The sequence below is a fragment of the Rhamphochromis sp. 'chilingali' genome (genome assembly GCF_963969265.1).
Source record: "Rhamphochromis sp. 'chilingali' genome assembly, chromosome: 12".
NCBI lineage: Eukaryota > Metazoa > Chordata > Actinopteri > Cichliformes > Cichlidae > Rhamphochromis > Rhamphochromis sp. 'chilingali'.
Window position 1 is genome coordinate 7,208,184 of NC_137939.1, and position 25,836 is coordinate 7,234,019.

The window sequence follows — 25,836 nt, forward strand, 5'->3', positions numbered from 1 at the left end:
ATACAACATCACAGACAAAACTTATCACCCTTTTAATCTTCTTTTGGGTGCTGCTGACAGACAGATGTTTATCGGAAAGTAATAAAAGTTGAATAACTTTAACAAAAAAATATCTAAATAATGTACTGTCAAAGAGAAAACTGGGTTTCACTGAACTGAAGAGAATTTAGTTCGAACTGTGAACACACAATATTTAGTGTATGAGGTAGAATGATAACCCCCTGATGTGCACATTTAGCAGTGCCTAACAGATGCAGGCATGATCTGGGCGTTAAATTTAACGGGTGTACCCGTTAACACGTTTCTGATTGTCTTAAATGGGAGGTATCTAAAAATAAACGAGCATCACTTCATGTGAACTACATGAGGTTGTCATGACGACCAGGCTTGTTTTCGTGTCAAGGGAGGCCAGCTGAGTCTTTGCCAGCGAGGAAGGAGGGAGATGGAATAGAAGGAAGAAGGAAAAATCAGAGGAAAGATGGAGCAAGAAGGCAAGAATAAGAGAGATATAGTGAAACAATACTTAAATCAATAAATGGAGATATGCAATAAAGAAAAACACACATACACAAAGACACAAAGCTTTTCTTTGTTCAGCAGGGATGAATGGTGGACCTATTAATACTGTATTTCTACTAACAATGCATTTTTTGTGCTTGCTGTTTTGACCAAAATCCTGGCCTAGCATGTATATATACTATATTTCAGTAATTCCTTTTCAAGATTACTGTTATAGATAGGCAAGGCATTCCCCACTATCCTCTGTGCGCCTGCTGTCCTTATGCCCCACTTCAGCATAACCCACAGTATGCTAACATTAGTGACAGCCCAGCTACACATACACACACTCCCACCGTCCCTAACTCCCTAGTGAGCTGAAACTGAAAAATCTAAAAATAGTGATTGCACTGAGCTCATTGGCAAGAAATCAAGGAAGGGAAAATGGGAGGGAAAGCACCTGCAGTCAAAAATAGCAGAAGTCATGTCGATCAGACTATTTATAGAGCTCAACTGGGGCAAAAGCTGCCATGAAATTATAATAAGTGATGGTTTGAGCTTTCAGGAGTGTTTTCAGTTTAAATTTCAGCAGTACTAAAAAAGGACAAAAAAAAGAGACAATTGCATTATAAACATAAAAGAGAAGCAGGGAGAATCACCTTTTTTTCTTGGTTGTTGTTTGTTTGTTTTTTAACAAACGGATAACGGAGAACAAAAAGAATCAGAGAGACAAAAGAGAGGTGAAATGCAATCTTGTAATAGACACTGCTCAATAAGACTAGGGGAATACCAGATGGCCACAATATAACATAAAGTCAGTTAAACAAGGGTACTAATTCATAAACCATTGTGAATCAGTTTCACCTGCTTTGGTGCAAATGACAGTGACGACAGGTGTGCTGGAGAGATAAAAACAAGGCTGCGTAAGCAGTCCAGCTCATACATGTTAGCACACACACACACACACACACACACACACACACACACACACACACACACACACACACACACACACACACACACACACACACACACACACACACACACACACACATATATATATGCTGTCCCAAGAAGATGGAACGTCTTGGTTTGAATGGTCCGCAGTTAACGTCTCATGCTACCAGTGTGCTTTCTACATTTTATGTCCACAGAACAGACGATTTTAAAAGACTCTAGTTGTAGTTCTTTTTTATAGCCTTTACCTACTGAAAAAGATCAACAACTTCAGCAGAGACGGAGAAAAATGACAGAGGTATAGGTTTCCATAAACATGGAAGGTCTCTATGAAAGACAAATAGATTTAGTCAAGGTATTGTTATTATTATTTAGTTCTGAAAGCGCACACTTGGGTGTCTTTGTCATACATTTTAAAGACTTACAGCAGCCAGTCCATTTTATCAGAGTGCCTTAAAGTAACTCAATTTATGTAACAGTACATGCAGTCATTAGTCTTATTCTACTTGCATGCAGAAAAGTTTACTCATTTCAATCATTCCTGGCAAAATAATACACAGCCAGAATAAGTAAGAGAGAAACAAGTTTGTTTGTTTTATAAGGATTTTCAGTATTCCCTGATGAAAAGGGCTATGGGGCATTAGAAGACTAAAGGTATAAGAGGAAGCAAGTTTAGTATTTGGGGAAATGAAGCTTAATTAAATTTTATGCCAAGCCAAACAAGCTTTTTTTTTTTTTTTTTTTTACTTCAGTGAAAAGGTTAAAAACAACAAGCATTGCACTGTTCATGGGTAACAAAATCACCCATCTCTAAAGGTCACATTAAGTTGTGGTCACGTACAGGAGTATTTTTAGCTGATACAGTGACTTTGAGGACTCTTGAAGTAGCAGTCTAAGTAACACCGAGTAATAACACAATCTGTCCCACTGTTGAGCATTGGTAGATAGCTTTTGTTATGTTTAGTCAGAGCCAGGGTGGCTGCTTCAAGGTTTCCACTCTTTGTGCCAAACTAACTGCTAACTGTCAGACACGTTTTGTGTAATCACACTTTCATGCTAGCTCAGAAGAAAAGGTTTTAATTCTCTGGAGGATCTTTAACACAGAGACAGTAAATACCACGGCTTACTATTTCTGGGAAATAGCTGATGATACTATTTTGTACCATGCAAAAGTCTTGAGCCAGTCCTTGTTTCTTTATGCTTTGCTAGGTAAACCTGGCAATAGGTGCAACGATTTACTGAAACAGGCAAATGTACATAAGGCAAAAATAGAGTTTGTACGATTCTAACAGGCTTGAAAGTCATTGTTTGGTATGACACCTATATTTCTATACAGCCTGAACACAAGAGTTCTTTTAATTTTTTTAACTAGTCTACAGAAATAGTTCTCTAGTCTTCTCGAAGGACATTCTTATTTGGATGCTGTGTGTGTTGTAGACACTGTATATTGTATCTCCTCCAAAGACACTGATGACGACTGGACCCAAAAATTTCAGATTTATATTTTTCACTCAATAAGAACTGTTGCGACTGATTTTCAGTTCTGTTCTTTTAATTTTGCATACAGCCTTTTCTCCCTTAACAGGGGCTTCCTGACAGCCACCCTTTCACTGAGACCATTTTTGATGAGGCTTCACTGAACATTAGACATAGGCATCTTGCTCCTCTCCTATTTCCTTTGTTTTCCACTTTTGCAGTTTCCCCAGATTTTTTAAGGACACACAGCACACTAATGCTAATAATATTTGGGGAATTAGCTTGTTAGTGCCAAAATACTATTTTATCCCTCTCAAATGGTACAGGTCCCAAAGCTTTTGCAGTTCATCAACCCGACCATGTTCAAAAAGTGAACTTTTTTTTTTGCCTTTGCCATCCGAAGGTCATGACAGTGTGACCTGACAGAAAATGACAATGAATCAAGATTTTTGCACAGATTTGACCTTTTAATGGCATGTGGTCCTAAGCTCGATCAGCTGTTTCAGTTTTCAATAAATTGCATGCTCGAAAAAATGTTTTGTCTCACTCCCATTTCTTCTTAATGCATGTTCAAGGTCTACTTGGAACCTTGTTAAGATCCTACCATGCAAAATATGAGTTTTTGCCATTTTTCAAGTGGTCTTAAACTTTTGATTGGGACTTTATAATCGTTAGTATTTTAGAGATACTGATTCAACAAAAGAACTGGAAACAAATTATGTGTTTTTGTGCCTAAAGATATCATTTAAAATAAAATATTTGCTATTTTGTTTGGTGTGTGTAGACAAAATGCTTTATTATGTCGATTATGACTGATTCACAGGTCAGTATTAAGTTACCAAAAAAAATAAAATTCCTCTAAAAATGGTCGGCCTACGTTTATTACTCAACACTATTTTAAAAATTACAAGTCTGGCTCTTTGGAAGCAGAATATAAAGAAATGAGGGGGGAATCAAGACTTTTGCACAAGACCTTTTATGTGGCCAAAATGTAAGGATGTGGAAGCCAAATACACAAAAACATTTCACTTCCACATCCTTCCATTTTGATTTGTTCTGCTCACAATCATCTGACTTACGATGCTTTTTTTGCTTTTTGATCTGTTTGTCTTTCCAACTCCCACAGTCCCATCTCTCCTGTTAGGGAAAATTTGGGTGTTAATTGGACTGACGTGTTGAACCTTATTTCCTGCACATGACGTTTCTCGTGTACACACCAAAGACCAACAATTATGAAAAGGTTTACTGCCATCAGTAGAGTCAGAGTCAATCTCATCTCATGCTTATGCCTCCAGTAAATAGTCATAAAGCCAGAAATAGCACCGATCGAGCCTTGTCCTCCTCCTCTTGCTCATATAAATAAACATGCACGCATTTGTGCTCAATGATCTGTTCCATGGATGTGCACATTCACAGGCAATGCTCATTCTAACACATGCAGACCTGCACACAAAGGGCTCGTGTTTGTGTACATGCACTTTCTTCATAACTCATTCACACACGCGTTTCTCTTTTGCCCTGCCCTTGTTTATTTGACAAGCTACATCAGATCCCTGGCAGCCTAGGCTCCATTTAGATTTCCATTTATAGTGTTGAGGATGAATTATTAAAATCACCAGGAGATTTTTTAGCCTCTCTTTTGATAAAATTGAGGTCTGAATAGAAACTACAATGAGTGTAATAACTGCTACAATTCCCTCCTATTAAAACAAAAGCAATGAGCAGCTTACGTGAGGCAGAAAACCAGGTAATGAATGCATGGAGGGAGAGGCAGACAATGGGCAAACCAAATGCAGGTTTTGTGAAATGGAAATCAGGGGACTGACAGACACTTTTGAAAAGGCCAACCAAAGGCGACATGCATTTGATGAACACTTCTATCTGCAGGGGCATCATCAGAGAAGTCTTGAATAAATGTGCTGTGGTTTATAAAGGTTTATAAAGGCTAACACTGCACCTTCAACTGTGACCTGATGGTCAAATGAGTCACTGCTGCACTTGTGGCATGACAACACACCTATAACAATCCTTTTTCACGCTTCACTCTCAACCACAGCAGCTTTCTTCCTGCAAATTTCTTATTACACGCTCATGGTACTTGAAACATGGAAGGACATAGTGTCATGCACTACTGTCTTGCAGGCGGGAGTTAAAATGCATTTTTGTAGAATACATGTGTTATTTTCAAAAATCAAAGATTTATTATTTCTATTTGTACTTATTATCATACTATTTGTTTTCTTCTTTGTTCTTCTGTTGCTAGTATTATTGCCTTTGGGGTTTTTTTTTCAGTATTCTACAAATACTTCTAGTTTAATTATAAGTTCTGGTGTAAACTCTATGAAATTTGTACAAGTGCACTTGAGGGAATAATGACCCTAACCCAAATTTGAAACTGCCCACCCATCTCAAGAAAATGGAGTGCAGTACATCATTAATAACAACAACGACAACTCAAACAAAACATTAAGTAGAATTTGAATTGCTCAGTTACAAAATATGGAGTGAAAATCTTAATCACGACACTTAAAAATAATGTGAACCTTAACACAAACTACATTGCTTTGTTTAGAATATGGTTTTAAAAGCTCCTCGCTTGTGTAAAATTGCAAAAAGATAGCTTCTCATTAATATTAATGACTTAAACAGATGGCGCATGAGCTCGGTGTTTGCATAAAAACAAGGTTTGGATCGTTATGTGTTGGAGAGCCTGAACAAACAGCAGGCATCTCTCTCCTGTCTGCAGGTAAGCATGCAGTCTTTGCTTGCTGGCAGTAAGTGCTGAGTCAGGCATACTCATCCCAGAGATACTCATCTCAGAGATCTTGTGGGAATAAGATCATTCAGCCCTGCTCACTGCTGAAGGATAATACCCAAACACTATGAGGATTTGAATGCTTTCTAAAGAGTCTGACATGTTGAATTCCTAAACAATGGGCAGTATCTTTGAGCTTTCCAAAAACCATGTCTGTGAAGACAGTCTTTAATATATAATCTTAAAAGTATTAGTATACTTTTTCATATTTGTCATTTTTTTCAGCTATCTGGAAAATTTTACAGTGGTTTTGGATCAAAGATCAGTCTGACCCAACTCAACATTTTCTATATATGAAGGCTCCATTGATCCAGTCTTGTAATGGCCCTTTTACATGTCACGATAAAGAAAAATTACTAATGGAAATGTTATCAGCAGTTAGAAGAGACCGAGCTAAAAATAACTAGCCTTTAAAAGATGATATCGCAGCAAAAATGCAATAAAATCCATGCCTTGATTATTTTCCATTAGAATACTGTAAAAAAACAGACTTGACTGTCAGTGTTTGTGAATGTAATTACTCTGTACTAAGGGATATGGATATAAAATAAAGTATAACATCACAAATTATGTATCAAGGTTTTAAAAGACAGGCAGACTTTAGAAGGAGATTGGACGATACCAACCTTAAGGGCAGGGACAGGCAGGGGCTTATTGTCCTTGTCCAGGGAGATGAAGGTGAAGAAAGCTGAGACAGCACGATATTTCCCCTTCTCTGCCTCCACCACTGAGGACGCGTCTACCAACACCTCAATCTCCATTGATTTGTTACTGACAAATGTGAGTCGTCCCGTCACCGTCACCACACACCCTTGGGAAGAAGAGGAAAAGGATATTGAGCACTCTGATTTTCAGTGTTTTAAAATAAAACCTAAATATGTTGCCATTTAGAGACATTTTCATTTTTTTGATCTTTACCATAACATTTTCTACTATTTCTCAGACATAGCAGTTATTTTAAGGCTTCACTTAGTCTTATAAAGGTGAAAAAAAGAAGTTGCACAAGGCATCAGGTTTTCACAAAAACACAGCATTCCAACCGCTACATCAAAAATACTGAATAATGTAAGTAAACTCATACTAAATAGCTTTAATTACACTGAATATGATCTATATAATAAACTAGCAGAGGAAGATTTCAGCTCTGGTCTTGCAGTCTCTATCACATTGTTGCATCATGGACTTTTCGAGACAGGCCGGCGACCTCTGGCTAAAAGCTCACGCTGAAGTAATATTGAAGCTGCACTTTCTCAGATATCTAATCAACCAACTGTCTTTCACTCAAAAATGTGCTCTCTACCTTTTGTCACTGCAGCGAGGTGGGAAAAAAAGTCATCAAATAATATTACAGAGCATTGTTGATGTATTTCATTATTCTCTTTGATGTGCCTGTACTGTAATATTACTGCAGTTGCCATAGAGACAAGGAAAGAAGGTGTTACTCCTGCAGTCAGGAACAGATCGCAAGTATATGAGTGAGATCTTATAAAATAGTCAAAGTCCTAAATAATAAATGATGCACATAAAAAAAGGGGGGGAAAGGCTTTTATCAGTGTATGAGCTGCAAAGCACTCTGACACGATGACAACAATACAAGAATTCTATCAGAATTAGACTTGACTGTTGTTCAGTTACAGATCTCGTATTCATGCAGGATACTCTGCAAAATTCATGGGTATGAGTTCGGTTTTCTTGACAAATAAGCCTCTTTTGTCAAAAGATATGCTTATAGAGTCAATAATTAGGCTTTTTGCAGTAAACCCAGGTTTGTTACCCTAACCCATCCATCCATCCACCCTCTTATCCAATTCAGGATCACAGGGGCCTGGAGCATATCCCAGCTGTGACAGGTTGAGAGGCCATGTACACCCTAGATAGGCTGTCAGGCTATCACTTGGCTGACACCAAGAGACAGACAAGCATTCACGCTCACATTCGAACCTAGGGCCAATTTAGAATAGCTAGTTACCCTAACATGAATGTCTTTGAAGTGTGAGAGGAGGCCCAGAGCGTGTGGAAAGAAAACACACACAGGAACAACGAGACTACATTTATAAAGCAGTTTTTAAGGCTTTAACAAACAAACTTTTTGTGTTTGTTTTGATTATGGTTTTCTGTGATGCAGCCTAGAACTGAAGTACTGAGGGTAAAAAGAAAAAAAATGGAGATGGCAAAGAAATGCAAAACTGCACACAGGTTCAGAGTAGGCACACATGAGACAATAACACAGTCAAACTTTATGCCATGCAAAAAATGTCCAAAATCTTAAATTACAAACAACAAGAATTCTAATGATATACGGAGCTTAGCAAATTGATTATCACCACCAAATACAAGGTTTAAGCCACAGCTGCCTTAAATTAACAGTATTATTAATTACCAAAATCACTTTTAAGTTTCTGTAATGTTTAATCCAACAATATGCACAAGGTCTTTAATCAAGTTGAGAAAATTCAACTTTCTAGATTTTTATATATGTTAAGATGACTATTACGCTATCATTATCACACATTCAGTAACCTTGGATGCTGAGATATTTAGGAAACGGCAACAAGGTGATCATGAAAATCCATATGGGTAAAGAACTTTAAACAGATAATAACGTGCAGTAACTGCGGTGAGGTCTTTTCAGCATACCTGGCAACCGAGACCACAAATTTAAAGCATTTCATTTCTCTCTTGTCGACTGACCTTTAGAGGATTTTTTTAATGCTCCCATGTGTCAAGTCTCATTTAAATAAACTACCTCTTACTAAGATTTATTAGGCTCAGTGAAACAACCTCTGCTCAGTGACATTACACAAAAATGAGGCTTGATGATGGGTGATTTTGAAGACCTTCAGATTAATGCAGAATGTAGCTCTTGACTTGTGCAGCATTGGAGGTCAGCCAACCAAAACAACTGGCAGAGTCCCATGTCTGAAGAGCTGATAAAGCTAATCTGCTTTGATGAAGGTACCCAGTCCATGTCCAGGCTCAGTGCTGTGTGCATGTAATGTAATACCACACAACAACAGATTTGTTATTTTAGCGGATGAAGATGGATGGATGGATGGATGGAGTCTAGGCTTTTCTATTAGTCTTTTCACTGACTAACAAATAGCACTGAAGACAAAAACACATTTGAGTGTCTTTCCACGGGTCTTTTTTTTTTTCTTTAGCTAGACAGTACATGAAAATGTCGGGGTTTTAACAAATAATGCTTTCAATGAAATGAAATGTACACTTAATAAACAAGAACAACATTGTGACCACTCACGATGACACACTGGTGCTTTTATTTTTTCTTCTGTATCACATTTTCACTCTCACCATCAGCGCTCCAGTCCCTGTCTCTGAAATGTCCTTTCATCCAACCTTTTGAAGTTTCAAGCCTTTCTTCTCATTATTTGTATCTCTGGTTGTTTTGCTATAATGGATCACAGAAAAGACCCCTGCCTGAACCCTCCTATGGTACATTATTGACTAGTATATTATCACCAGTGCATCCTCATCAGTGCCTCAATATTTGAATTATTAAGTCTGCTTTTTTTTCTATAATTCTGGTGTTCTTTGTGTCTTCTGTGATTTTTCAAAGGTGGACCTCTGAGGCAGTTCAAATCAGTTCTTATCTATGGTGCTTAAAGTGAAAAGTCCACCGTCCTCTCAGGTATCACAACTAGGTAAATTTTTGTAATTTTTCTACTGTATTACCACAATTAAAATTAAGCTATCCAGATGTCTGGCACTTAGTGACCAGGACCTTAACAAGACATTTGTGTGTTCCTTTATATATTTATGTGGCAAAGGTTGAAATGCTAGCACCAAACAGTTGGGAGCAATTCAACTGTCAAAAGAAACAGTAGCAAGATGAAAATGCATAAAAATAAAATGACAAAATAAATCCAGAGGTAGAGACGACAAAGCTAGTGGCTGTTTTTTAGGATCCTTTTTGTTTTGATACTTATTTCCATTATTTCCCTAAACGTAACTTTTTTTTTTTTGCCTGACCAGCTAGAGCAAAAATGAGAACTGTAGAAGTGACATAACCCCTAAGTCACAGTGGAGCCAGGGGAAATCATGTCAGCACTAACTGAACTGTGAGGACAGATGAAGGTAGCAAGTGGAGCAACTAGGGGCAGATGAAAGATGTGGTCATGGATCTCCACCACTCTGTGCTGTTCACCCCCCCCCCCCTGAACTGAACTGAGGAGGTTGCAGTTATACTGTATTGTCAGACATGCATCATACGTATGTCTGTTATGTGTGCCTTTTTTAGGAGACTATGTTCCTGCCTTCTTAGAATTGCTTTTATTATGACTGTCCCTGAAGGACTTTGGATAAGCGAACTTATCCAGGAAGTCCTGGCAATAAATTCTGCACTCCAGTGTTCGACTGGACACATTTTCCAACTGAAATATCAAAGGCTACATGGATAAAGGTATTTAGAGGCTTAGAATTTGTTCATCTGAACCTTTCAGACTGTAAGGCGCTTACAGCAAATACAGTATAAATAGACAAAGTTTGGTAATGGAAAATAGTTAGGTCATTATTAACAGTGGTGTGTGTTTCCAGATGTAGTGGCAGCTCTACAAAACACAGTTGGCCTTGGATAGCAACCGTGTGACAGCTGTTAACGTTGGCTTAGTTGATTTAAAACAGCACCGCCAGAGGCTAAATTGAAAAACGCTTTAGAGTTTCCATTTTATCATCTCTGGTCAAAAGGCGAGAAAACGTTTTGCAGCATTCCTCTTGGTAAAGCAAATGGACAAGACAAAAAAAAAGCAATAATCACGCAGAAATATCTCCCTGCATCTCTGGATATTTGTAAGTATCAGAGATTTAAAAGTATGAGTGTATTCTCTGTGTTATCCTCACCTTTCTTGATCTTGCGATGGAAATTGATGGCATCCACTGAGGCAGTGACAATATTGGTATTGCAGTGACGAGCTGCCACAATGCCAGCGACCTCATCCATCAGCTTCATGGTCACACCTGTGTCAAACACACACACTTTTAATTTATTGCATGCAGTCCAGCCAAAAAAGAAGCTGCGTAGATAACCCTTTTGCACCACATTTTCTTACTCCACTGTGGCTCTCTTGAACAATAAGACACTAATGACACCACCCGTCCATCAGTTCTGTAGCGATGCTACATGTGAATATTAGCTAATGTGCTCCACTCTCTGCTCAAGCTACAAAATAGCTTTGTTATTTGTGAGTAATAAAAATACATTTTCAGGGTCAAGAATGAAGCAAAACTGACCAACATGTGATTGTGAGCCTGTACAACCTGTAGCATCCAGCACTCTTTTCATCCCCAGTGAAACTTGACACTCGCTTGTCTTTAAATCGACAAAAGCTTTTAAAAGAAAATGTAGTCATCAAGCTGCCGCCAAGTTCGAGACACGGTTTCACTGAGAAGAGATTATTGGATGTGGAAGCTAATGGGATTCCTAATGCAATTAGAAAACTATCCACCTAAAGTTAAATGCCAAATAATGAACAAGTCTGCTTGCCATTTTCTCAACATTACCTTTTCTTTCAGACGCATTAGTCTAATGTGTATGAGCTGACTGTCTACCAGAAGTGTTTCCAGCCAGCTCACGGTAAGCTGAAAGATGTCATCAGGGCTCAATTAAATAAAAGCCATTATTAATTTTTACGTTTCCCCCATGTTTGGTAATTCTTCAAATTACAGCTTGTTTATCCACTGTAAACAACATATAATGAAAAGACAAATTGAAAAAACACTTACAGACACTACACGGGTCATTTGTCTGCACCATTAAAACAGGATAAATGATATTACATTTTTATTTACATTTTAAATTAAAACAGGACAGAGTAACATTACCAAAACCTATTTTTTTATGTTAAATCTAAGTAACAATATTTTCTCAAATTAGTACATACAAATAGTTTACAGGCAGTAATTGTGCCATTTTTCCTTCAATGCAATGTTTGACTGTATACAATGACCACTGGTCCTGCACTGCTTTTTCTGAGGCACAGTGTGAGTCTAATAAAACGGGTATAGTAAAACTCACTACTGTATACATTCAGACAAACTGGCAAACTGTTTATACAGCCCTGCACATAATGAGTGTCCTAAGAAGCCTGAAGAGATTGAAGAGTGTAAAATTATTATTCCTGCACAAAACGTCTGAACCGGTGTTGGCCAGGCAAGAAGCACAAAGTTAGGAAAAATTGCCGTCTGGCTAAGATCTAATTTCCAGTAAAACTGCAACGCGTTGTTGTTACTGTTACAGATCAAATAAACATTAATTAGTGAGCTACAGTCACGCTTCAGGCAGAGCCAGTAAGCCCTGCGTGTTTGAAACGCATACAGAGATAAATGTTTGTGTTTGCTGTGAGCAGTCAATGTGTTTAGCCCAATCTTGGTAAAAACAGGGTGCTTGTAAGTATCTGGAACACAACCTGCACAAAGACAAAGAGCTGTTTCTCAAGAAAATGAAAACATGTGGTCGTAACACATGTGAAGAAGACTTGGATAGATTGTTTGCCGCAGTTTGTTATTACAGTCGTTATCAATGACTGGGTACTCAGTCTCAGCCCTGCAGCTATTCCAAAGTGCAACAGTGAAGTCTGTTCTCTGTGAGAGATGAAACAACAAAAGCTCAACAGCCTCCTTTTAAAGTCAACAGGAAGGTGTGCATTTGATTAAGATGTAGACAGATTTAGTGAAAAGTATCACATTTCAAACAATTCAACAACAAAAAAGTTTACAGACCACCTTTTCACTTGCAAATAAATCTTGGAAATAGTCTGATGTACAAGAAAACAGTTTGAAATCAAAGTTTAGAGATTACACGAACAACACGCAACTTGGCAACTTGTGTCAAATGCAAAGGAAGCAGTTGTTAGTTGAGCTCTCGCAGAAAGCAAGTGTGTGGCTTAAAATGAACAGAAAAAAATAAAGAGGATGGCGTCTGCTTGTCTGTTCTGTTAAAGAGTGTGTGCACTCTGTGAAAGAGTATGTGCACTCTTTCACATGTGCTTTTGTGCACCTACGCTCATTTGAAGACAGACGTACCCTCCGCTAGACACTCCGGTTGCCTCAGTCGTTCCCTCTGAGCTGCTTTTTGTATAGCTTGTGTTACAGCAAATCAATAAGTGTGCTTTCTGATTGCTGATTTGGCTCCCGAGGGTTCATACCATCTGCACTGTGTAGCTCTGTTTGTGACAGCCAAATGTGTGGGAGTACAAACAGAATGTACCGCTTCTCCAAAATGCAGCATTCACTGTAAAAAGTGGGCCCACTGAGTTGATTAAGAACTAAACACGCTATTACTGAGACATGCTCTTACCCCCAAATCATGTTCAGAGAATAATGGTCATTTTATTTACCGTCCCAGTGTCTGCAAAATGACACTGTCCAGCTAAGTAGAACCATTACAGACTGTACTAGTTCATGACTTTCCAACAGGACGTTTTAAAATAGAAAATGGATTAGCGCTGACTCTGATGTGTGATTATTTGGTTCAACTCAAACCCAAAACAAAAAACGGCTGATTGATTAAGTATATTTGTCAAAAGTGCTCTCTGATTGAGGCTGATGATATGACTACATTTAAGGAAATGCTGTTGCCACACATAAATGGGACAATATGTATGTTAAGCTAAAATGTGTTTGGGAAAACAAAATTATGTCCTTAAATCTGTTGCAAAGTTGTTTTTAATTGGGGTTTTCTTTTTTTAAAGCAACTTTTTTTTTTATCTTGTTTTGTGTTTTGCTTTGTTTTTGTTTTTTTTTTCATTTCTGCTATGTTGTGAAAATTGATGGGATCTCACCTAAGATTGAAAATTTCCCCTGGGTACAAGGCACAGCAGGCTACTACAATTCAAAGCCTGTAGCTGTCGTGTCTGAGCATGTAACACTTAATGGAGATGGATCCTGACCTGAACAAGATGATAAAATTGAAAGTAAATGCCGCATTACATCAAAGTGGTAAACTTCCCGACTTTAGTTTGTTAGGATCCCCCTCTAACTGAAAGTTCCTCTCAGCTCATTCCATTTTATCTACCAACAAATTTAATCATTACCTTATAAAAAAAAATTCAAAAAGGGAGAATTTTTCATAGTACTGTTTGCATGCAAAATAGGTCACATAATCACCCGGCTCTGCGGTTTTACTCCATCCTAACATTTATAACAACTTCTAGCTGTTGTTTTGGATTTCAGCTGCATTTATTTTCTCCGTCTCACAGCTCTGATCGATGTTTTTAAACAGAGGAAGCAGCTGTTTTCAGGAAAAATCCCCCACCCAGGACTAGACTACATGCGAAGTTAGTAACCGGCTCATTAACAGAGTAAAGCATTTAACAGCAAAAGGCCAGATATTTCACTGTTACAGAATCTGATCTGAAATATCAGTTTCTGTAAGTAGATATTAAAGATTCTACACATAGTAAGTAAACAGCTGTCCTTCCCTTTGCTACATTATGTGTTTTATCATTTAGGATTTTAGGAAGACTTTTTATTTAAAGGTCATTTCAGTTTTTGAATGATGAGCTTCTTAGTTATAATAATATTGATATTTGGCTTAGCAAAATCTTGCTTCCCTGACATAAACTGATAACCATCCAGGCATCGGGCTGTTTTTCAGCTGTTAATGAACTGCAACATTTTATGTAAATCTTTTCCACTAAAGTTAAGGCATTTGGTAGTGAAAAGATAATTTATTGTATTATACATCAATCATACACTCAGATTTGTTACAAAGTTATTACAATTGAAGCTGAAATCTGGGAGTAGAATTTAAGGCAGCAATCTAACTGAGCCAGATAAGCAGTAAGTAGATAGTGCAGCTCCATTTTCTATATTAATGTCTTGTTTGTCGTCATTTCAAACAACAAAGTATCTGAGTCGGAAGCAGCCATGCGTCAACAGATAAACCCAGAGACTTCTGGCGGCTAAGAATAACTACAAGCACTTTTTCGCTAAAAGTTTAATGACCTTGCTGAGAGGCAATTATGAAGAATCGTCAACATTATCTACATTTTTAAAATTCGTTAAGTTTACGTTTGTTTTTTTCCACAACATATGCTTGTCAAATTACAGGAAAATGCTTTAGCACTTCCCAGACTAGTTCATTAGCATTACTCATCAGCAGCAGTAAAGTTATAGGCTGTATTTACTTCAGAGCGCTGCTATTAAATTAAGTTGTTGTTGGGGAAAAGCAGTGCGTGCCAGTGTGTATAAAGAACATGGGGGACGCTAGGACCCCAGTTGTTTTATTAAAAACTGACCAGAGCTACAAAAAAACCAAAAAATTTTGTAACGTGGACAGGACATGATGGATAGAATAGAATAGAAAGCATTAAATACAGAAAACATTAAATATATAATAAAAACATGTTTTATACACATAAAATCAATAAGATATAACTTCTTTCATATAGCCCTTTACTTTTTCATCTGCATCCTACTACATGCCACGTGTCGCCTATTTAAAGTGCTTACTTACTGTGTATAGTTCCTTATTAATCCAACATTTAAGCACATAAGTGGCTGTGTAACATGTGCATGAAATATGCAACTTTTAGTGTACATGAACTACATGAAAACGTACATAGGAGGAGCATCATGGACAATGCATTATTGACACTTAAAGGTTCACTTCTGTCTGGCAGACATTTTTTGTACTAATTGAAATAAATTTTAAAAGCTAATTTTAAAAAAGCTAAACTGCAATTTTGGTAAATGCAGTGTCTTATTTACTGTCCACAGAAGAGACAACAGTCAAAATCAGGTAACTGCTGACAACTCATTTTAGCTGCACATATTCCACATTTCTTGAACCCAAATAAATGCTTGCATATCATTTATTTCTTCCAAGATCAGCTTGGATTCCCGAACTACCAAGTGCAACAAAACCCTATGACTACAATGTTGTGCCACATCAAGTTAAAGACTGCACTGTCCTTGGGGACCAAAGATGCTTGTCTTGATTAATCACTACCGTCAGAGGAACTGCTAATGCAACTCCTGCACAAATCTCTCTGTACAGTCAATGTAAAAGGTTAAAGTGAGGCTCAATGTGAGACTGCAAAAGAGGACATGCAAGGCCAAGTCAGCCCTGGGCCTGGCGTTACACATTCACAGAATGACATGGCACACTATGACTCTCCCTTTGCCGTAGGGTGGGAACACAGAAGGCGGGAGGGGGAGGGGCAGCGTGTGTGTGAAGAGGAAAGACAGCTCACTCCAATGGGAAAAAAAGGGCAATTAGCAACAAAGTCCGTAGTGCAGCCCAGTTTGCCACGGGGCAGAATACCTCAGTGATTAGATTCCTTGTGACGATTTTCCCAAATCTTCACGGACAATGCTCTCCATAGGCAACAGGCACAATGAGAACAATGAAGGAAGTCTTCCAGGCAGCTCTTGTTGCCCATCAACTCTCTGTACTAACTTCAAGCACTTTTAATTAGAACCAGCTCCGCACATTACGCAAGGCACCCATGGATGAAAGGCAGAGACATGTGAGACCAAAGGATATCGACAGCAAAGCATGAGAGACCTCAGCCTCTCTTATGCGTTCTCTCATGGCCTCCTATACTCACCCCTTCGATAACTGCGTCTTTATTTTTTTCTGTCCTGCATTTTGTCTGTCCTCATCTACAGCTGACAATTTTGTCCACAATTCTGCCCCCACCCCCCAACACGTGCTTTAATCATGGACAGTATCAAATGGTTCAAACTGCCTCCTAATGAGCTGTTACTATAGAAACAGCTCTTGTTAACATTACTGCCATGCAGCAACCCACCCACATCTTCTTACAAAGTCCCATACGCTACATTTTTTGTATATTTTAACGTTCTGGGTGAGCTTTATTAAACAGCGTGTGCCTCCTAAAAAATGCTATATGTGCTAATTACAATCACGGTCATAGTTACCATTTACCTGATGCCACAGAAAATGACTCATAAAATTCCTGTAATGGAATTTCTCTGAAAAAAAAAAACCAAAACATGTTTTTCGATAAAGGGATTCGCCACCTATGAAGGTGTGTTTCATCTTCTCCTGTCAATTATTTTTCAACATGTAAACCTTGGCCTTCATTAGAGTGATTGACATGGCTGCTTTCTGTTAAGAAATACCTACTAATTAATGGTAAGTAACATACGAATAAAATACTAGGATTTCATTCACCAAAACAGCAACATAGTTTGGAGGACAACCATAAAAATGGATACATGTAAGATTTATTATAATTTCACCTGGTGAGTTATAAAAAACAAACTTATATGAGAGGGAAAACTATCTATAGAGACTAAAGAGCTTTTTGAGGAGCTATAAAAAGTTCAGTTCATTCATTTGTAAATTTGGGCATTATAAAGTGGAGGTTTCTGGCCTGTCTCAAGCGGCCTTTCCAGGAACTACAGTTTTTGATATTTTCATCTTTCCTTAATTCATAGTTTTCACTACTGCGCTATTTTGTTTTATCTGTATTGTTCCTTTAAGATGCCTCTCTGAGTACCTTGGTTGTAATGTGGTTATCTTACTAACTGTTGCTTTTTTTATCAATTCAAAACTGTTTAGCTAGTCTTATTTGACCTCCAGAGAGCTGCGTTCAGTGTGTATATTTTGTCTTTTTCGGGGCACTCTCTTCTAATCCCTAGAGATGGTTGTGTGGGAAAATCCAAGTAGATCAGCAGTTTCGGAAATAGACCAACAACTGCTGAAGTCATTTAAATCGCATTTCTTCCCTTTTTTTAATGCTCGGTTTTAACCTTATTGGTTCATCTTGATTATATGGGCATACCTGAATGCACTGAGTAGCTGCCATATTAGAGTTTTGCTTTGACAAGCAGTGGAGTAGGTGTACCTAACAAAGTGGTCGGTGAGTGTGCGTATCCATGTGAATTGGACATACAGACTGGATCAGCAGAAGACCATACGAACTGGACAGGAAACCAACTTTAACAAGAGACAATTGGCTCAAGTCACTTTCCTATTCCAAAAAAACAAACCAAAAAAAGCAAAAAACAAGATAAACACATAATACACTATATATTTGTTTGGCAATTTTTGAGCATGGACATGCTTTAAAATTGACTACACAAGTTAATGAATCGCCTCTTTTTATTTTCAGAGAAAGTCTGACCTGCTTAGACCCCACAATTAGTGCAACTTATAGTTGAGGTATATCAGCAGAATTCAGTTGAGGGGGCAGAGTGACTTTATTGGGTAGGCAGAGATAAATAAACTCACATAGGATCCAACACAGGCTTGTTATACCAGTCTATCAGCTTGTGATGCACTGAATCAATTTGCGATAGTTAAAGTTGGTGCATTTTCTCTCTTCTATTGATTTCAAGATATTGTTTAGCACAATTAAACCAACGCTTCTCTAACACTACTCCCTGCTAATGCCTGGTTTTAACATCATGTAGCTCCTGTGCTTTCCTTCTATGAATATGACCATAAGCAGTTTCAAATATTTTACTTGTAATTTTTTAAAAGGTTTTTGTAATGCATGTGTTTTTGAACAACCAAAGAATCTTTTCTTTCATATAAACCTGCACAGTATTGGAGATCGTCTGATTGTTGAGGTTTTCTCTGAATTATTGTAGGGTCGTTGCCTTGCAATATAAAGCACCTTGATATGACTGTTGTTGTGATATAAATAAAACTAAATTTGAAATTGAACTTAATTATAGATCAAACTTGATTTAAAATCAGGATTAAATATTTGCTTTCTTACTGTGATGCATTGGTTTAGCTCTGCAGGAGTGGTTTTCTGAGATATCATTGATGTTTTTTGGTTTTGTTTCTTTTTTTTCTTTTTTTTAGAGATTCGGAAAGCGAAAGTACCTGTGCACAGAACCACAACGTGCAGATGCACACATTAATTGGTGGCATGAGAGACATTCTGTCTATTAGCAGTCCACGATTTCTTCATAACATGGCATATGCGTGGACAAACATTACAAAACACAGCTTACAGTGTTGTCTTTTTATTTTTCTCTCGCTTTGTTTTTTTTGTTCTAGTTGTTTTAATCGGGTAGCAGTGGTGTCCACCTGTGGCAATCAGCTGCTGTTTCCATAGAAACAGGTGGCACGCTTCCTTAGAACACAATGGGTGGAGGGAGCGGGCAGAGAGAGAAGGGAGAGAGAGAGAAGGGGGGCAGGATATAATAAGGAGAAGTAAGCAGATGGTAAAGGATAAGCAACAAAACAAAGAAAAGTTTAAAAAAAAAAGGAAAAGGAAGCCCTTTCACCATAGATTGTGAAAGCACCAGAACTGCATTTCAAAATCCACTGATGTGTTTTCTCATTTATTCCTGGCACTATGTAGTCATGCATATAGTTTTGGATTTGTGTGACTAATTTTTGAGACATCTGTCTCTAAACCACCTGCTGGGATGAAAGGAACCAACTGTGCTTCTCAAACAGTGCTCTATATCACCACATACCTCAAAGGGACTATATTCCTCAGTAGAAATCAGTTTTAAAAATAAACTTTTGAAAACATATTGGAAGTTTGTTGAATAATATCCAAACTACATTGCATCTGCATGCTAGAAACCAAAACAGGTCAAGAGGTAATTGATTTATTTAGGAAACCAGCGGGCCTTCCTCAGCTGTTAGACATGGCTGTTTTAGGGTCAGGATTACCAGTTGATCTAGGGGTGACATAAGTGGTTCCAGCCAATCACGTCTAACAACTCAGGAACACCCACTCCTTTTCTGTACAGACTCCTTACCCAAGTGGAGAAAAGACTGTAAGGTATTGAGAGCGTACACCCTGGCTCTGTGACCTCACTTGGTTATGTAAACAAATTAAGTGCAGTGAAGGCAGCAGAAGCGAACAACAGGGAACACTGCCTAACAAGCAACGGCATGTACAGAAAAAGTCGGCAGCGTGTGCATACGTGCGTTCTAAATGACCTGCATGCTTGTTCCACATTTGATTTTTAATTGGGCAGAGTTCTCAGCAAACCCTCTTAATTAAAAAGGCAACCGTGACACGTGCGAGACTTATATGTCCCACCTTGCTCCCCCGCCCCCGCTGCCCCGTCCTGTCTCCTTTTCACCTCTCTCTTTCTCAGTCAACATCTCTCTTCTGCTTCTCTTCCTCCTTATATATACTGTGTCTCTCTGATGGCCTCTTTACATAGCTGACCTCAATAGAAATGTCAGCATGAGGCAAGAACATCGAAGCCCAAACAATATATCTCAACTGATAAAAGGCATCTGGTCTGCGCTGATAAAATGCTGTTTTTTCTTTTTTTAGAAGGGCAGCCTGAATGCCTTCTAGTAAGAGTTTGCTTATTATAAGGTTGGAACATCAGATAAGCAGATTTTTGTTGTTACAGTTGGCTTAAACATCAAATCTGACTATGCTACCCTCGTTGCGTTCATTGTTCGTCTTGCCTTTAATCTTAGTTCGCTTTCTGTTTGCACAGTGCTTTGTTTCTCTTTTTCTCTAAAGTACACTGAAAAAAGGTTGTTTTTAGGGGAAGTGTGGATAAAACCCAGCAGCATCCAGAAGGAAACCAAAAAAAACTAAAAAGATCTGTTCAGGGTTGTACAGACACAGATTTTCAGTTATAATACTATTAAAAAATAGTTTCGCTACATAAAAATGGTTGAATTTTTGAAGCAAGAAATTTTAACATGCCCGAAATCCACACACCTCAAGTAGCATGAAGTACAGATAACAAGCACATGTACCTCCTGCTACAAAGAGCTCCGCTCACTGTTTCAGTGGTTTATTTCCTGCTTCGTTGTTCAGCATTTTGTTTTTTCCCTCATTGCATTCCTCCTCATAACACCAGAGTGCCGTTATGCAAGTAACACAGAACGACAGCCACCCAAGTAGTTACTTAAGCAATGCAACAGTGCACACATGCACATAAATGTTCTCCATTCGCTTAGGACACCAAGAGCACTAAAAGCAAGAAAAATGCTTCTCAAGGACGTTTCTCCTTGGATTAAATCAGCAGTTCTTCGACTGTGCCTCTGTTATGCGGGGGGTTAAAGGTAAAGTCAGTCGTGCTAATCCAAGTGCTTATTTTTACAAATTCAGCAAATAGTTTTTCATGGTCCACAAGCTGTCTGTTCTGTGTGCACACTACAATAACAGGGATAGTTTTTGCACAAATTCCTCTACAAATGGGAGAAATAACTTCTCACTCACAGACCTCATAGCTTTAGTCACAGCTTTGTGTTCCATCAAACTAATAACAGGGATCCTTCACACTCAGAATACTTCTATCAATCCCTGCATGCTTTCCATGAGGGTTAATTCAGATACATTTAAAAACACCTTTACCTCCTTTTTAACCTGCTCAGGTGGAATGGTAGCTTCCAAAGCATATCTGACTTTAAGTCTTTTCTTCCCTGTTCATAGGGGAAGTTTTTACCCAAGGAAGCAATTTGTCATTGTCTTGGGTTTTATATGTAGATTCCTTTTTCATTATTATCCTCCTATTATAGTTTACTTCCTGTCTTCCTTTCCTTTTCCACTTGTATGACCAGTCCCTTCTTACCAGTTTGTCCTTGAAGGATTTTGTCCAAATTCTTCTTGTATTTGATCTGTGTTGCTTCTTTCTCTGTCATTATTATTTGTTCTTTCAGCCTGCCTTTGTGTCCTCTTATATGAACAGACACTGTTACTGTAAGAACAGACTCAAATATAGCACTGCTCATGGAAAAGCTCAAGGAAGAACAATGAGCCCAACCAGAAGAAATGTTCCTTTACAACAGTGTTGGTTTTGAGGATTGTTTCACGTATGCTTTTCTGCATGTTTCCAGTAACCCCCAAGCTAGGGCTAATATGAGGCTGAAAGTATAAACCTTGAGCCAGTCTCTCCACTTGATCTGCTAACTTCAGACAGTTGTTTACTTGGCAGAGCATTGAATCTGGCAGTTACCCATCTGATCCTGCCCACCAAGTTTTCCTGGAGCCACTCTTTCATAACCCCCTGGGTTATGAAGGGGAGTAGAAGCCTCTCCTGCTTCTAAATGTGCTGGACCAGCCAATGCTTTTCCTGTCCTTGAGTTTTTTGCCAGTCCATTTGACCCTTCTAATTTACAAATTAACTAGCAACTATTTCTGCATATGTGTCAGCTGAGGTTTTACCTGTTCTCAATCGCAGGCAGTCAATATCTGCTGTGTCACGGTGTCTGCTTCTGAGGAAAAAGTCCCCTTGCAGTCTGCCTGTGGATCATCAGTGCAGTACCTAAATCAATCTAACAGCTAACTCTCACTAATACTTGATGCTGTGCTTGAGTTCTTTTCTGTTGCTTGTTTGACAACATTATATAAGATGTATTTTTTGGTTCAGCAATGAGAAAGAGACATCCATTTGCCATCTAAGACTGGAACATTCCTCTTTGTTCACCTGCACCTAGAGGTTAAAGTGGGACGGAACGATCCAGAAAAGCATTCCTGCGCCTTCAGTTAATGAGTAATTACATCTGATGGGCTTCATGTCCTGCAGCTATTGCCACCGAGGCAGTTAAGTCACCCAAGGGACCTGCGTACATTTCCTGCAACATTTCAAATAGCTCAACAAATATGAGCAGTTTGGCACACAGTGGGTCTCCTACTTAAAGGTATAGTTGTTGTATTTTCCAGGCCAAAAAAAAATGCTAATGTGTGTTATTTTACTCTTCGCGAAGGGGAAAGATGTAATAATGAAAGGGCTAGACATGAAGATGAGAGACTATTGTCAGTGCACAGCAGAGCACAGCAGGCTAAACTGGGTGATTTGCAGTATTGTTTACAGTTTTCAGTGATGGACTAGATGCAGTGGTGCAGGGCAGAGTGCGGTCTCCATGGTCACCATTAGGTAAGGTCATGGGTTGCAGTAGAGACATTATAAGAGACAGAAATGACACTAAATTTATATGAGAATTTTTCAACTGCAAAGATGGTGGCAGATACACCTTCCAGAGGAAAACAGCTTTTAAACCCGTATTTGTGAGATAAGTTGGCAAATTCTGAACCGATATTCTGCGCATGCAGTTTTTGTTTTATGTTTAATGTTAATCAAAAACTAATCTAGATAATCTTTCAAAATAAGTGTGTTTAGGTATGGCTGCAGGAATCGATTCTAGGTGCCCTTTTGAAAGAGTCATCGATTTAAATTTAAACCAATAATGCTCTTTAGCAGCACTTGCCAAATACTACTTTTATGCTGCCTTTATACAGGCTAGAAACTGGAAAGTAGCCCTGATGGTTGATGGTTGATTTAACATATGTATGGAAGAACTTAGCTGGCAAAATCCACAAAGAGCGTCAAGCCTGAGAAACAGACTTATTTGTTATGGAGTCATTTCCCTCCAGTGCACTGGTACACCAGTATTTATTGTTCCCCCACCTGCAAAATCCCACTTTAACCTCCACCTACACAGAACCTACACAGACATGGGTTACTCTGCCTTTACTTTAACACAAGCATTAACACCAAAAAACAAACACAGTATATATTATATTATATTTATGTCTTTCCTTGCTGCTATCTTCTTCTGCGCCTCTAAATCTGTCTCACTTTGCCCAAACCTGTTTGCCTTACTGTATGTTCTCCACTCTGAGCAGCTGTTTCATCCTCCACAACTCCCTGCAGAATTTTCATACTGTACTGAGGCAGTGAATGGGCTGACCTGTCCCTGCGTTGAATACTAAACAGCATGTCATTCATGCTCTTTGTTTTACTTGCGTGAGAATGACAAAGAAGTCTGACAGACGCAGATGACAAATGGCAGACGGCAACTTGAAAACACTGAGCTCCGAAATGGCTTGTCAGCAGCTGTTAGTGAATCAATCACACAGTGTGAATAAAACTAAAAGCACTTTTAAAATTTCACTTTCTACTGATTTGAGCAAATAGCAAGTTTTGGTTGTTTTCTTACATTATCTTTGATGTGCACTCACCAGCCTCTTTCTTAGGTACACTTGATCAACTCAATAAACGAAGTATCTTATCAGCTCATTACATAGCAGCAACTCAGTGAATATAGGCATATCAATATTTGAGTATCAGAAAAGTGACTTAACTAACTTTGAACGTGGCACAGCTGTAGGTACTAAACCCCTCATCTACTGGGATTTTCCCACACAACCATCTCTAAGGTTTAAAGAGGATGGTCTGAAAAAGAAAAATATCCAGTGAGTGGCAGTACTCTGGAAATGGTCAAACTGCATTGAATTGATAGTCAGGCACCAGTAACTCAAATAACAACCAAGTTATAACCAGGACATGCAGAGGAGCATCTCTAGAGACGCAACAAGCAGTGAAGCCGTGGGCTGTAGCAGCAGAAGATCATACCGGGTGCCACTCATCTCAGCACTGAACAAGAAACTGAGGCTAAAGTTTGCACAATCTCACCAAAATTGTACAATAGAAAATTGGAAACATGTTGAATTCTCATTTTCTGCTGCAGCATTCAGATGTTAGGGGCAGAATTTGGTGTCAACAACATGAAACCATGGATCCATCCTGCTTGTTTTAGTGCTTCAGGTGATGGTGGTTTAATGGTGCACGAGATATTTTCTTGGCAAACTTTAGGCTCCATCATTTAAATGCCACAACCTACCTGAGTATTGCTCTTGATAGTGAGCATCCTTCTATGACCACAGTGTACCCATCTTCTGATGGCTGCTTCCAGTAGAATAACAAACCATGTCATAAAGCTCAAATCATCTCAAACTAGTTTCTTGAATATAACAGTTAGTTCCCTGTATAGAAATGTTCTCCACAGTCACCAGATCTCAATCCAGTAGAGCACCTTTGTGATGTGGTGGAACAGGATATTCACATCATGGATGTAGAGCCAATAATACTGCAGCAACTGTGTGATGCTGCCATGTAAACATGAACCAAAATCTCTGAGAAATGTTTCCAACACCTTGTTGAATCTATGCCATGAAGAATAACGGCAGCTCTAAAGGCAAAAGGAGGTCCAGCCCAGTACTAGTGAGGTCTACCTTATAAAGTATCCAGTGAATGTGCATAGAATACAGTAGCATCAGCTACTGTTGTGTGTAGGCTCTTCATACAAATGATTAGTAAGCAGCAGTCAACATCCGACCCATTCATTCATGCAATATAGCTTTGGATGCGAAGAAAATATATATGCTTAAGACTGGATTAAGGCTAAGAGGAAGTATGAAGCCTTCATTAGTTTGAACCATGTAATGCTATGTTAATTTGCCCTCTTTGATAGTGTGAAAATGTATTTCTATCTTTAACAGCTTAATAATTTATTCTATAAATGAAGTTTCAGTCATGACTAATGAGTCATGTGTTTAATAACACTGAGTTTATAGAAGACACATCTAAAAGCCAGACTGTAGTTAACCTAAATCTTCATCAAGAATTTAGTGTGTTTTTTCATGTCCCCTCATGCTGTAGTATAAAAAAATGCTAAATGCTCAGCTCTCAGATACATATTAGTGTATGAAATTAACTGTACAACATTTCATCAGTGAATGTATCTAGAAAAAGAAATAGACTAACCTCCATGAACATAGTCATGTAGTGTACAGTCTGAAGGGCCCACCAGATGAATCAGACTCGACTGGCTAAAGCCAACAGTGTGCTTTTCTGCAAGGCAAACAGACAAACACACATTCAACAGAAAAATAAAAAAATAATAAACAATTTAAGGTAGAGCTTGACGAACAGGGCCATCGTATCATTCAATATAAGCCATTTACCAATATATTGGTACTGATATGTATAACCAGCAGTGACAAATTAAGATTTGAAACAGAAAAGAAAAGGGAAGGATGGGAAAAACACCCTTCGGACATGTTATGTGGAGTGGGTTTGCAGAGTTTGTCCACCAGAGGGCACTCTTGCAACTTCCCCGTTGGCAAGGCACTTAGCAAAGGCACATACACAACTAATCCACAATTTTACTGTTATATTGTGTTAATAATGACTCAAAAACAAGTGCACATAATAAATAAACAGGGAATTATGTTTGTTTTGTGTTTCTGAAAGAAACAAATCTGTCTATCTGTATCAGTCTTAAAATATGTCTGTATCGGTCAGCCTAAAAAAAATTGAATTCATTTAAAAATAAAATGTGTGAGCAAAGCAAGCCAATGCCAACAACACCTTCA

At 38.4% G+C, this 25,836-nt stretch overlaps 1 protein-coding gene across 3 annotated transcripts in view; it reads right to left on the reverse strand.

The window, feature by feature from the left end:
* The window catches only part of acot7 (acyl-CoA thioesterase 7), a 58,732-nt gene that overhangs the window by 6,452 nt on the left and 26,444 nt on the right, over window positions 1-25,836 (reverse strand). For all 3 annotated transcript variants that reach the window (XM_080898731.1, XM_080898730.1, XM_080898729.1), the window contains 3 exons: window positions 25,226-25,312; window positions 10,604-10,720; window positions 6,373-6,557 (listed from right to left, as the gene is read on the reverse strand). In XM_080898731.1, coding sequence (XP_080754857.1) covers window positions 6,373-6,557; window positions 10,604-10,720; window positions 25,226-25,312 — 389 coding nt within the window. The remainder of the gene's footprint in view (window positions 1-6,372; window positions 6,558-10,603; window positions 10,721-25,225; window positions 25,313-25,836) is intronic.